General features: G+C 44.3%; 2 protein-coding genes and 1 long non-coding RNA gene across 3 annotated transcripts; 1 reads left to right on the plus strand and 2 right to left on the minus strand.

Moving 5' to 3' along the window:
* Window positions 1–7,496: 7,496 nt before the first annotated feature.
* On the minus strand, window positions 7,497–8,086 carry LOC115759708. Its single transcript, XR_004017542.1, has 3 exons — window positions 7,996–8,086; window positions 7,684–7,842; window positions 7,497–7,617 (listed from the first exon to the last, which is right to left on the minus strand). It is a non-coding gene; the product is annotated as an uncharacterized LOC115759708 (long non-coding RNA).
* Window positions 8,087–8,376: 290 nt separating this feature from the next.
* On the plus strand, window positions 8,377–11,134 carry LOC115759692 (vacuolar protein sorting-associated protein 51 homolog). Its single transcript, XM_030700689.1, has 5 exons — window positions 8,377–9,398; window positions 9,456–10,092; window positions 10,152–10,673; window positions 10,729–10,841; window positions 10,912–11,134. Exons 1-5 carry the CDS (start codon window positions 8,536–8,538, stop codon window positions 11,018–11,020), a joined length of 2,244 nt encoding a protein of 747 aa, XP_030556549.1. The 5' UTR covers window positions 8,377–8,535; the 3' UTR covers window positions 11,021–11,134.
* Window positions 11,135–11,161: 27 nt separating this feature from the next.
* LOC115759698 (transcription factor grauzone) lies at window positions 11,162–13,347 on the minus strand. Its single transcript, XM_030700702.1, has 4 exons — window positions 13,158–13,347; window positions 12,266–13,092; window positions 11,980–12,174; window positions 11,162–11,889 (listed from the first exon to the last, which is right to left on the minus strand). Exons 1-4 carry the CDS (start codon window positions 13,266–13,268, stop codon window positions 11,181–11,183), a joined length of 1,842 nt encoding a protein of 613 aa, XP_030556562.1. The 5' UTR covers window positions 13,269–13,347; the 3' UTR covers window positions 11,162–11,180.
* Window positions 13,348–14,040: the final 693 nt, after the last annotated feature.

The following is a 14,040-nucleotide window of genomic DNA, read 5'->3' on the forward strand; positions in this document are numbered from 1 at the left end:
AAAATGTTTACGTTTGGCTTCCTTGCATATCACACTATCTCCCTCGCACACTCTCTGAGTCTGTGACTTTGCAATTGGCTTTGCTTTGCTTTTGCGTGCGCTCTCTGTTTTTGCGGAGTATTGGAGCTGAGCAAGCGGCGCCAAAATGTCTACGCATAAATAATACGCACGTGGCTTGTTGAGGCCAGAGAAGAGAGGCAGAGTAGATGAGGTCTAAGATTCACTCTCACTGCAAAGTAAATCCTTGCAGGCAGGTGCGTGAGTTAAAGTGAGAGAGGTATATATGGTAAGCCATGACGACATCGCACGTACCTAACAATGACTGACAATAAACATTTTAAAGAAATATAAATCCTTTTTTGAAAGTTTACTTGACAAATAGGTGCAGAAATTTCTATAGCATATGCGCCATGAACGTTTATATGAGTTTTATAGTGACATTTTTGATATAATTGGTATAAACGAAATGGCTATTGAATTTACAAATTAGATTGCAGGTGCTCTCATAATGTAATGAGTTAATTATTTAAGGTATTTTACTTTTGTACTTTTTATGTATTTATTTTTTTTTTCAGTCTGCTATGCCTTATTCATTGTATTTCATACAATTATAACTGTAAACAAATCGCAGGAGAGAGATTCCGATGCAAGCACACATATATTTGAATTGCGACGCTCTCTCTCTCACTCTCTTTTGCTTTTGTTTTGGCTCATGCGCTCTCTGATATTCGCTCAATGCGCAGCTTCTTAATGTCTTCTTTGGCTGCTGCCCTCTGCCGCTGCCACCAATGCCAACAACTTATGCTTCGCTGCCGCTGCCGCTGCTGCTGCCGCTGCTGCTGCCGCTGCTGCTGGTGCTGCTGACGAATGCGGAGCACGTGAACTTTTGTGTTTACTTTTTAATTTTCTTTCAGCTCGCAGGCCTTAGTGTTGTTGTTTTCCTTGCTGCCTGCTGGCTGCTGGCTCTGCCAGTGTCTGTTGCTCGTTGCTTTTGTTTTGCTTTCTGGCGCTGTGCTTGTTTTGCATTGCATTTCCATTCATCGCATCAAAGTCGAATTTCTGTGAGGTTAGGTTGAGCACTGAGAACCATGCCAACTGCCTTACCATTTACTTAGCCAGCGATCGACATGGAAATTGGCGCAAAATATGCCCCAGTTGGTTCCCTAGGCGCCTGTATGCTTATGTTGTGGCTGACTTGTGCCTGCTTATTCTGTTTCTGTTTCTGCTTCTGCTGCTGCTGCTGCTTCTACTTATGCTAGCACATTTTGGGAGCCCAGTTGCACTTTGCATATGCTAGAAATGCTGCTGTTGCAGGTGTGTGTTTCTTTGAATGCACGTGTGTGTGTGTGTGTGCTGGCGTTGTACATTTTCTTGAATCATGTTAAATCATGTATGCTGATTGCCCTGCGGTCTCAAGGATACCGCAATACTGCAGACAGCTGCTGGCTGCATGCTGATTTGCATCCAAATTTTGTCTTCTTTTTCGAAAAGATTTGTATTAAACCGAAAAAACTGCAGCACTGTTTGGGACTCAGGGCTGCCAATTAGTAAATGTACAAGCCGCACCAAACAGATGCAAATCGTGCAGCGTTGCCAGAGTTTTGCCTAAATACGGTAAACAAAGGCTTTGATTTTGGGCAAACGAAGTGCATGATAAGCAAATAAACAAATGCAGCCTGCAAACCGATGAACACAACAATGGTCGGCCTGAGTGGAGCGGGTGGGGGTGGTGTCTACAGCAACGGATATGCCGGCCGTAACTCATATTGTTGACCCCCCCATTGCCATGAGTAATTGCTCTTGTGCATGCGCCACTGTCTATCTGTCTGGCAATACCCACAGCGACGCTGTGTGTGTGAGTGTGTGCGTGGCTCACGTAGCGCCCACCACATCAAGGTAAGCTGTTGATTTCATGCGACGCTTTGCGGTCGGGGCAGATCCCAACCAAACCCTGCTGACAATGCGCCGTATGCCAAATGTCGCATGTGTGTGCGTGTGTGTGTGCCTATATGTTTGCATATTTTGTTGAGCTGCTGCGGTTCATAATAACATAAGCAGCAACTAAAAGCTGAATGCTAAAAGGTCAACAGTCGTGCGACAAATGCAATGGTAAAAAAAACATTTTACACTCAGCCCCCTCACCACCCCCCCCCCCTACACCCTTTGTAGCATGTTGTATGCTCCTGTATGTTGTATGGCATGCAAATTTCAGCGAACAGCTTTGAGTGCTGCCATAAAATGTGACAAAATGGAGTCGTGGCTTTCGGGCGCAGCAAAGTATGCTATGAAAAATGTAAAACAGAAAGCATGCACACACACACACACACACAGAGGGCTGGTGTGAGTTTGACTGGTTTATTTTCGTATTGAGTCGATAATTTAATGTACGTACAGACACTAGGGAATAGACCCCAAAGGGTTGATAGCAGTCACCCAAAAATACAAAAGCCCACGGGATGAACCCTTTTTTCTTTGAGTGGGTGGGCATTTGGGGCATGGCCTTAATATAGAATTTGCACAGCCGTTAAAGCATTCATTTCACTGACCAATTCAACACACTAAATAGTGCTCAACAGTTGTTGTTGTTGCGAGTATTTCTGTGGTCCCAGCATATCTTCTTATCCCTACAAGCTATGCTAAGCTGTTTTTGAGCCTTACAATCTAGAATACTTAAATAGATATTTAGATATCAAATATAAATATATGGATTCTGTGTGGATAAGTCTTGTAGAACTTGGATTTGTGCTCTGCCTTCATCTTGCCAAACAAATATAAACAGCAGTAGAAGAAGACAGGCTCTGGCAATGAAATGGAATTGATTTATATTTAAACAATATATTAAATAATGCGCTGATAAGTATGCTACAAAAAATAGATATATAGAAAAACTTTATTAATTTATATTAATCTAATGCTTTTATTGAATTTATAGCATGTTTATTTTTTTTGTTCAATTAAAAATTAATGTATTTAATACAAGTTTTCAAAGACCAATTTTAAAGGCAATTTAAAAAATAAACATTTCACGGGCTGCCGCACATTAAATACCCTCTAGATATGTACAAGTTGTGCGATATATTCCTATATATCAATATATATAGTATTCTAGTGTTATGGGGATCATAGTGAAGCTCGTAAATGCCAAGTTTGAGATATCTTAAGATACCTGGATAAAGGCCGATAAAGTTTCTTTGCGTCCAAACTTTGCTCCAAAAGAACGAAAGTGTATCATAAATGTCGACTGCATTTAGTTGTGCGGCGTTTGGCACAAAGCCAACCGCAGATTGTAATTAATTGAATTTATGTGATGTATGGTCCTTATATCATGTGTGCATGCACGTGTGCGTGTGTGTGTGTGTGTGTGTGTGTGCACATTAATCCCATATGCAAATTGGAATCAAATGCAGATACTGTTCAAATTAGCGACTAATACACAACTAACCGCAGACTAAATAACTCATGCACAGCCAAAAATGTTGCTATAAATGCGATTCCCAACGGCTTTCAGCTAAACATAAAGCCTTTGGCATACAATTTTATAATTAAACTCAATATTATAAGCTATATAGCTTACAATTATTATGGAAATTGAATATAAAATTGCTTTGCGTCCAATTTTAATGCGATTGCCTGTGCCCGTTTTATGTGTATGCAGTCATAATTATAACGAAAAATTACGGATTTAATGGCCTTGTAGATATTTGCTTAACGGCTTTGCAGATGTGTGAGAATGATAAAGTTAGACTTTCGTGAAAATATCGCGGAAAAAGGAATATTTCATATTTCTAGCGACGCTTTCCACAGAGCTATATAACCTAGGATTGAGATCTTGGTAAGATTTGGCTTGCTAGTTACACGAGTTAATGTCGGTTTTTTTTAGGATATCCTGATAAATAAAAAAGTCACAAGATGGTTCTTATGGCAGCTATATGATATAGTGATCCGAATGTGGATAGAATTTGGCATATATATTAGCAGGAGACAGGAGAGTAGAAATCTTATAAACTTACTAAGCTTTTCATATAAGAACTTAATTGTCGACCGTTTGTTTTTAAGGCAGCTTTATGATATAGTATTCCGATCCGGTCTGTGCTCACAAATGTACTACCTACAACAGGAAGACGGATCTATGCGAATTTTCAAGGCGTTGGCTTTAGAAACAAACAGACGGACGGACTTGGCTGTTGATGCCGATATAGAATATATATATATTGGTATACTTCACAAGATTTGAAACATTCTATAAAGGTATTAAGCTGTGTAATATAACTAAATCTATTTAAACTGAATGTTTATTTATAGAGAGTTATATAATTTGCTTACACAATGTGTATTAAATACTCGAAGAGCAGCAGCTCGTCCTTATTTTAAGATTAAGCTAAATTTAAAAGCTGTTAGAACTTTTGTTTTTGTTTGCAACACGACAATATTTGTAACAGTGTATATATAGATGTGTTGCTTGTAGCTCAAACCAATTCCTTGCCCCCCGCAGCTGCTGCCAGGTAACACAGGTTTTTTTTAGAAGCTGCCGCAGCAGTTTAGAGATTACGCAATCAGCTTGTCAGTTGGCATTTGGCTGTTTGTTTTGCATTTGCAGCGAGTGCCGCTACGTGCCGCCCGAGGGTCAGAGGTTGCCAGGGGTGGGAGGCGGTGGGCGGTGCTGGTGCCAGCTGCTGCTGGCACAAGATTGTCACTTGAATATTCCATGCGTGATCGATGCACACGGCACGCGAAGCAGACGCTGTACCTGAAGCACTCCTGGGCTAGAGCAAGAAGCCAGCGGAATTGAATTTAGTGCGCGTCGTCTTGGCGCTCCCCGCACCCTTTCAGCTGACTCTCGGGGGCAACATTAATGTCAATTTTGATGCCTGATTTATGGCAACGCATTTGGGATGTCGTGTCACGGCCGCATGACTTCATTTGAATTCAATTGGCTGGATGCAAAGATGCGGCTCTGATTTACCCAGAACTGGCAAGGAATGCGATGAAATAATTCCATATATATGTATATATATATAAATATATATATGTGTGTGTGTGTGTGTGTGTGCGCGCGTGTATACAGCTTGTCACGCCTGAAGAGCACGTGACCCGCTAACCTTAAAAGCGTTTGCCGCCTCTCCGGCTGCCACGCCCACGTCACTGCCAAAGGGCAATAAAAAATTGACAACGTCAGAGAAAGCGACGCCCACTACAAAAATAAGAAAAGTTGCTGCCACTGAATTTACAACATTGTGTAGCGACCCACCCACTCACCCACCCCTTGCCCCCTACACACACCTCTACAGCCTGCCACTGTCTATTCCTAACAGCTGCAAAGGCTCTGCGACACAGTTACGAGCCTTTTGCTTCCTTTAAAGGATGCTGCTAAGTGCAGCCTGTGCCGAAATTGCGCTGCATTTGCATTGTTAGGCCGCAGCCCTAACACCTATTGCAAGCAACACCTGCCATCGGCCATGCTTTACGGTTATTAAAGCGCCACCTGGCGGCAGGCGGCGGAAGCACTTTGCCTGCAGAATTTATGACCAAGATTTGGCCAAGGTAAACGCATGCCAGTTTGCATTCGCAGCTGATAAAGCTGTTCGCACTTGCCACATTCGGTTGCAGCTTTAAGTCGCCTTCAACAGTGTATGCCCAGCTGTGCTGTGTTGCGCAGTGTAATTTACAGTTATGTCATGCCCGTCAACTTGTTTGGCTTTCATTTGCTGTCCATGCAGGAAGGCGGCCTCACTTGACTGCGACACTTGGCAGTAATCCCCGTCAAGCGTCCAATTCTCTGTATATAATCCATTAAAATGAAACGCAACGAGGGCCGCTACAAAAGTTGACCAACTCGAACTATTGTGCACTAAAAGTAACAAAAAAAGTCATACAAATGGAAAACAGCTCAAGGATTTTCACAAATATCTTTAAAAAAAGGGTCTTTGAACTACTTAGAAGTCAAATCTATTTGATTATTTGTCGTCTTATCTATTTAACCTTTTCTTCTTATACAGTGAAGGCTCACATAACTGGACCGGTGTTTGTGGACGGTTACCGGAGTTTTCACTGTATATCTTTAAGGTTTCTGTTCGTTTCTTTATCTATTATTTTCACAAGTTTTTATTTAAACATATTTTTTCTTATATTCTACCATTTTTTTCTGATTTTTAATATTTAATTAGTTTGCACGAGGTCTGGCATTTAATTTATTTAAATATTTTTATTTTAGATAATATTTAAGGTTTATATAGAGGCCACGGTTTTGCGTATGTCGAAAGTTTAAGTACTGATCAAAATAATGTTGGAATCGCTTCACGTCACATTTCACAACTTCTCAAGCAGCCCTCGCTTGGCTAAAATGTTCGCAGTGCTCATCCACTTGGCTCCGCTCTAAGTGTGCTCAATGCAGCACTGAAATTCATTTAACGACTTGGCGCACTTTAACAACGCGCACACACACTCATTCGCACACACACACACACATCCGCCACACACACATAGCCGAAAAAGTACACATGAAAAGTTGTTCCTGTTGCGCGCACATTAAGTTGGGTTTTTTTTTGGGGTGTGAGGAAGGCGGGAGAGGATGGGAGTCGTGTGGCAGGCGGCTGTAGAAAGACAAAAGTCGAAAATGGATGTAACTGTAACTTGACCTTGACACGTTCGACGTTCCAAGCTCTGCGCTTGTCACTCCAGCTGCCCTCGCCCGCGCCACGCAACCAGGAACACGCCCCCCCTCCACGCCCATGGCAATTGCCGCTTGACGTTTTGGGCGCTTTTTTGACATTGGTTTGGCTTATGTAAATTCAATTTTCTGTTTGATGAATGAAAGCCTTGTACAATTTTCTATGCTTGTGTGTGTGTGTGTGTGTAAGGTGTGTGTGTGGTGTGCAGCCTGCAGCTATGCAATGCACTTTCGCGTCTTTGGAACAGGTGGAGGAGCCGAGGGTGTGGAGCGTGCGCCGCTTGATTTACACAATCCGCACACAATTTGACAATTTGAAATTAAATTCGAGGAGCTGGCCAAACTTTGCCAAAGGTCAAAATGTTAATGTATTTGAAATGAGGCAATGCCGCAGCAGATGCGAGATACGACAGAGAAACTTTTACTTTTACTTTTGCCGTATCTGACTCGACTTCATCGTCGCAATTCTGACATTTTTGTGGCAGACCCAAAGTGGAAAACTTGTCCATGTTTATTCATCCATCTCGACATGCCCGCCAGCCGCACGGCAACAACAACAACTGTGGCCAGTGTCTGCCTACAAGTGGCCGGACAATCGCACATGCTGCACAAACGCCAGGAGCCCCTGTCTCCATCTCTATCTTCATCTCTATCTCTATCTCTGTCTGTGTCTGTATCTGTGTTTGTGTCCGTCGCGTGGGCGCCTAATGCGATTTACCACACGTAGACAAGATACTGGACTGGGCAGACAGCTCAAAACAAAAACTCGAACTTTGCTTGGACGTGGGTGAGCTTCCCGCCCATTTAGCAATGAGTAGCACATTGGGGCTACATTGTTGTATTATTTATTCATAAACACTTCAGGCATAAGTAAGTATTGCAACATATTTGTTCTTAGCCTCGATTTGGGTCCAAGACGCACAGCATCGACTCAGGATCTGTTACGCAATCTGCACAACAACAAAATAATCAAAATTATTGAGAAATTGACCAGTTGCAATAAGCCCGCGAATTACCTGCTGCAACGTTGCAAACAGACGCAGTCAGCGCCCAAGCAGCAAGAACTAAAATCTGGACGATGCGTTCCATTGAGAGTATTTTTTTCGAATGTTGGGTTTTTTTTTTTTGCTACTATGCTGCGTAAAAGATCAGCTCAGAATTCTATAAACAAAGACCTACATAATATATAATAGAATATATATGAGCTTATTGCCTTTTCGTTATCAGCTAACAGATTACTTATTTTAATAGTTCAAATCAACAGCTGTGCGTATGTAACCTATTTAAGTTATCAGTATTTTTGAGCACTTGCTTCAATTCGAGCTTACATTTGGATACAGACTTTGTCTCTGTTGACATTTCAATAAGAATTATATTCAATTCAAATCCTATTTGTGTTATTCTACTTTCGAATTGTCGTTGATAGCGCGCTGATTAACTTTTGTGGCGGTCGGTCGATATGCTGTAGATATAGTGTCCACATCAAAACATAGAATCCAACTTGAGTTGCGCGCTCAAATGTATTATTTATATAAGAAATGCCACACAACAGTAAATAGCAAACAAACAACGAACATTGTCAACACATAAATTGGTATCCAACTGCTTGTACAAATCACACAACTTTAATAAAATTAATCTAACGTACAATTTGCTCACACGGCTGTAACACGACTGCGACAATGTTATCGATTGTACAGTGTGTGGGGAGCATTTAACTACGACCCTGTTATCGATGTTAGCTGTGTGAAGCAGTTAACAGCTGTTAATAACAGCTAGGCAACATTTTTAGTATTCACCTAACAGAAACATATGTTTTTGTTTTTAGACAAAAACTAAGTGAATAATAGTTTGTAAATGAGTGCTTAATGAACAAAGTAACGCCAAAAACTACATACCCAATGGACGAAAAGGACAATCCGTTTGATATGGACAGTTCCAGCTTTGATGCAGACAGATATCTGGAGAAGCTGCTGAAGGATTGCTCGTTGAAGCAAATCATGGACACGGAGGCGGCCGTCGTGAAGGACACCCAAACGCTGCACTCGGACATGCAAACGCTCGTCTACGAGAACTACAACAAATTCATCTCGGCAACGGACACCATACGCAAGATGAAGGATGACTTCAAGCAGATGGAGACGGATGTGAATCTGCTGATGACCAAGATGCAGTCCATCACGACGTTCAGCGAGCAGATCACGGGCACACTCCAAGGCACACGCTCCCAGCTGTGTCGCCTCTCAGAGAAGCACTCGCTGCTCAAGCGCCTGCAGTTTCTGTCCACATTGCCAGCCAAACTCAAGTCGTTGATAGAGGAGCAAAACTATGCGCAGGCTGTGCAGGATTATCTGCACGCCCAGAAGGTGTTCGCCCAGTACGGCAGGCAGCCATCCTTCGATGGCATTCAGCGTGACTGCGATGCGATAATGGCCGAGCTGAAGGAGCGTCTGCGCCAGGACTTTCAGCGAGCGGGCAATACAGCCCAATCGCTGACCGAAATTGGAGAGCTGCTGCTGCAGCTGGACGAGAAGACCTCGGATTTGGCCAGCGAGATGTTGAGGTGTGCTGCCAAGCGTCTGCACGAACAAATTGTCATGCTGCAGGATCAGACAGAACGCGATATGCTGGAGTTTGTCGACATGGGCATCGATGGCTTCCTCAACGATCTGGCGCTGGTGGTCACCTCATATTTCGATATGTTTGTGGCCAAGCACTACGAGCACGAACGGTGAGTTAAACAATTTCTAAAGGCACATTGCTAATGGCTCTCTCCATGCGTTTACAGCGATGACTTCCAGGAGAATGCTCTGAACGAGCTAAACCTCTTTCTCAATGAGAACATAGACAAGTATCTGACGCTGGTGCAGGATCGCGTCGAATCGGACATTGGTTATGGCGATACGCAGGTCATGCTGCGTGCCTTGGATCGCCTGCATCGCCGGCTGCAGGCCATGCGCAACATCTGTCGCGGCCTTCAGGTGCAGCGCAACACGCTGGACATCATCATTGCGGCCGCCCATCAGCTCTGCGATGCGCATGGCAAGAGCCTGAGGGATCACTTTGCTGATAGCCTGAGCGCAGTGCGTCTGTCGCTGGTGTCGGCCAAAAGCGATCTGGCTGCGGGCGTGAATCTCAATGATCTTATCAGCAATCTGTATGTGGCCATGGTTGAGAAGATAAAGGGCGTGCTCCAGGATTTAATGATATTTCTGCGCACCGATTGGTCCTTCAACATCAAAGCCGAGCACAAGGGCGCTCTGTGTGTGGAGGGGATTAGGGAGAATCTGCTGATTGGCTTTCTGCGTCACATCTCCAAGGTAATGTGCGGCTTTGCAGATGCCTCCAGCTCCAGTCCTCCCAATTTGCTGCTGGTACTCTCCAAGACTTGCCTCGAACTGGAACAGCAGGGTGTGCATATACTGGTAAATCATCTGATTGAGATCTTTATAATTTATAGTAATTACATTCGCCTGCCTTGCAGATTGCGCTCGTCGATGATCTTTACGAGATTGAGTCGGAGAACAGCGCCACGCTCACACACGAAACGGAAATCTGCGCAGAGATGCGCGAGACAGCACAGTCACTGCTGGATGCCTATGTGCGGCTGCAGGGCACAAACATATCCCAAATGCTGCGCAAGAGCGTCGAGACGCGCGACTGGCTCAACTGCCTGGAGCCTCGTTCGGTGCGGGCCGTGATGAAGCGCGTCGTGGAGGAGCTGGGCAACATTGAGACTGTGGTGGCTAGTCTCTATGAGAGCGCCGGCAATCCCGGATTTCGTACCACGGCCAGCAGCGATTCCAGTCGCAAAACCTACTTCAGCAATTTCAATGCCTCCAAGCCGCAGTATCGCTCCAACTGGTCCAACTACACGCCCTCGCAGCTGGAGTCCAGCTATGTGTCCAACATACATCGCCTATTCTCGGAGCGCGTGGACATATTCACCTCTGTGGAGTTTAGCAAGGCATCCATTGTCATGGGCATCATTAAAATTGGACTCAAGGTGGGTGCTTCTCAGCTTTGTTGATTGCTTCAGTCTCTAATTGTTTCTCTCACAGACGCTGCTGGAGTGCGTGCGTCTGCGCACCTTCAGCAAGTTTGGACTGCAGCAGATTCAGGTGGATGCGCACTATCTGCAAATGAATCTTTGGCGCTTTGTCAGCGATGAGAAGTAAGTGAATCATCTCTGCGAAGAGAAGACTCTAATGTCCTAAACTTAACATTTACCATTAAATTTACAGCCTGGTTAACTTCCTGCTGGACGAAATACTCGGCTCGGCGGTGCATCGCTGTCTGGAATCGGTGCTAATGGAACCGAATGCCGTGGAAATCATTTGCGAGCGTGGTTAGTATTCCACACAGAATATCTCTGTGCAACATTCCTGGTTTGAAGCCTGGCTCTAATCTGTGTCTATTTAATTTTGTTACTTGCTGCTAGCCTAAGGATTTTACTTAATATAAAAATATACTAAATATTATATACCATATATATAAATAGTAAACAGATTGTCTATTCCGCCGGCTGTGGACTGAGTGTGAGCATGAACTCAATGTCCTCGCCCTTGAAATCACCATCGCTGTGCTCCGCCGTCGTGGTTACGAGTATATTGTGCGTCTCCAGCTCGCCGTCGGTCTCGCCCGTGGTAATGGTTATCAGGCTCGTTTGAGATTTGCTTGGGCTTGTGTTGTCGCCCATGCGATTTTGCATGCGGGCCTTGCGCGCCTCCTCGAACTCCTTGGGATGGCACTTTTTTCGATGCGAATGCTTGTTGGCATTCGAATTGAAGGTTTTCGGACAGTGCGGACACTTGTAGAGCACCTCGCCGGTGTGCGTGGCCATGTGCTCCTTGAGATTGATGGCCTTTTTGAACTTCTTATTGCACACACTGCAGCCATGGACCCGATCCGCGTTGTGCACATAGCGCTGGTGGCTGAGCATGGCGCTGCGGTTGGGCGACACCTTGCCGCATATGCTGCAGGTGCACTCCTCGGAGGAGCCGTTGTGCCGTCGCACATGCTTCTTTAGACTATATTTGTTCTTGTGCCACGAGCCGCATATGTCGCACTGCACCTTGGGCTCCGTAATGCCAGCATGCTCCAGCTGATGGCGCTGAAAAGCAGCGCGTCCTCGTATCACCTGGGCACATATGTCGCACATGGTGCCATAGTTGCCGTGCACCATCTTGACGTGCGTGCAGAGCATTGAAACGTTGGGAAATCTGAAACCAGGCAAATAGATCAGTTTATAATTGGAACTTATACAGAAAACATGGAGCTGGTACAAACGCAGCTACATCACATTCGCTCACCGCCGCTCGCATATATCGCAAGGCACGTTGCGCTCCTTGTGTATAATTCTATGCTGATCCAATAAATACTGCTTTGTATAGCGCTTGGGACAATGCTCGCACATGAACTTCTTCTGCTCGTCCGGCTGATGCTTGAGCAGCTCATGATTGCGCAGGCACTGTTTGTCTGCAAAGGTTCTGTCGCAGAGCTCGCACCTAAAAAGAAAGCCAATCATTAGTATTATACGATCTGGGCCTGGATTTGGAGCAGTTGATGATTGATTATAGCCCGCACTTTACCACTCACTTAAATTTCTCGGGGTTCGAGTGGCGATCAATGTGATCTGTGAGAAAGGAACGTTTGTAGAACTTCTTGTTGCAGCACACCGCATAGCCCTTGCGATGGTGCACCTGCATCATGTGCTTGCAGAGCAGCAGAAACGTCTCCTGTCCCTCGTGGCAAATGCTGCAGGTGAGCCGCATATGTTGCGCTATCTTTTCATCGATCTCCAGCATGGATTTCTTGTAATCTGCATAGCGTTTGTTCTTTGGCAATTCCTCGGCGCTTGGGTTGATTTTCTCGGGCTTCGACCTACCTCGGCGCTTGGCCGACACAGGCTGCTCAGCTGCAGCAGTCTCAGCAGCTTGTTGGGCTTTGCTTTTGGCGCGCGTTGAGCGCGTTTCACGACGCTCTTGCACAGCTCCTGGTGCCGCGGCTTGGTCCGGCATATCGGGCGAGTCTGTTGCATGCACATCAGCATCTTGCTGCTGGGCCAGCACATCGTTGAGGAACTGCTCGTTGCTGAATGATGCAGCTGCATCGCTCTCGCTGCCGCTGGCGTACATTGCCTCCACAGCATGGTCGTTCTCCTGAGCCAAGTCTTCCTCGGCGTCGCATTCGCTGTGCAGAGGAAAGTCTTTTGTGTCCTCCTGCTTTTCCTGCTTCTGCTCGCCTGCTACCGAACTGCTGCTGCTTGTAGTAATCCGCTCCGGCTGTTCGCCGCCTTTGATAGAGAATCTCTCGGTGAGCAGACGATGCGCTTTTTCCACGCTGGCATAGAACTCGTTAAAGTCGCTGACACGCGCCCAGCAGCCCACACAAATGTCCGTCGATATGGGATCATCGCTTTTCGGCTGCAATAATGTGCTTTGTGTACAGATGCAATTGGGAATAGGTATAAAGATACAAATACACATACCTGAAACCAGAAATACTTGGCCAGCACTGTTGCTACGTTCAGGGACAAGCCGACGCCCTCAAATATTTGAATGGTGTCGCTTGCGCTGTTCAGGCACAGACGGCAAATCATGGTTGCGTTGATTATTCCATTTAATGCGTCAGCAATAAACACAAAATTCGCACAAATTAAAATAGCGCATCAAAACAATCTGCTGCTTCTTCTTTTGCATACAAGGCTATCGATAATCAATCGACAGCAAATTTGTGTACGTGAGACTGTTATCGATAATTGCTGTAAGGCATAGCTCTGTTAAACACACTGCATATTTTGCCCAACAGGTGGCGCAGCAATAGTTTTGGCGCGTGAATTAAACTGAAATTTCATTTAGTAAATGTAAATGTGATCACCTTATATTAGTATATTGTTTGGAGAATTGGTAATTTATTTAAGATAAAGTTTAATTAATTATTATATAATCATATGTATAACTAAGTTCTTGTTGTTGATTTGTTTGTTTTCTTGTTTATTTTTGTTATGTTTTGTTTGTTTTTCTTGTTTCTGAACTAAATAGTTAATTATATTTAAAATCACAGCAGTCTTTTAATAATAGATTTCTCAATTTGTGTTTAATCAATTTGAACGCATATCGAAGGCGCCATTACTAACCATTAACAAACGAACAAAGTTTTACTAAATACAAAAACCTTTTTTAAATTTAACGGAATCAAGAGCTTACACATAATGCTTACGAATATCGGAGCAAAAACTGTAACTAACTAACTACAGAAATTACTTTAATCGTCATATTATTAGCATATATATAGAATAAAGTGTTTGAAATCGAAATCGTGCCAAATCGTGAGCGCTATACACATTTGTCGTATCGGATTGCACAGAATTT

The sequence above is a fragment of the Drosophila novamexicana genome, unplaced genomic scaffold (assembly GCF_003285875.2).
Source record: "Drosophila novamexicana strain 15010-1031.04,08,12 unplaced genomic scaffold, DnovRS2.1 tig00000008-arrow-pilon, whole genome shotgun sequence".
In the NCBI taxonomy this organism is placed as follows: domain Eukaryota; kingdom Metazoa; phylum Arthropoda; class Insecta; order Diptera; family Drosophilidae; genus Drosophila; species Drosophila novamexicana.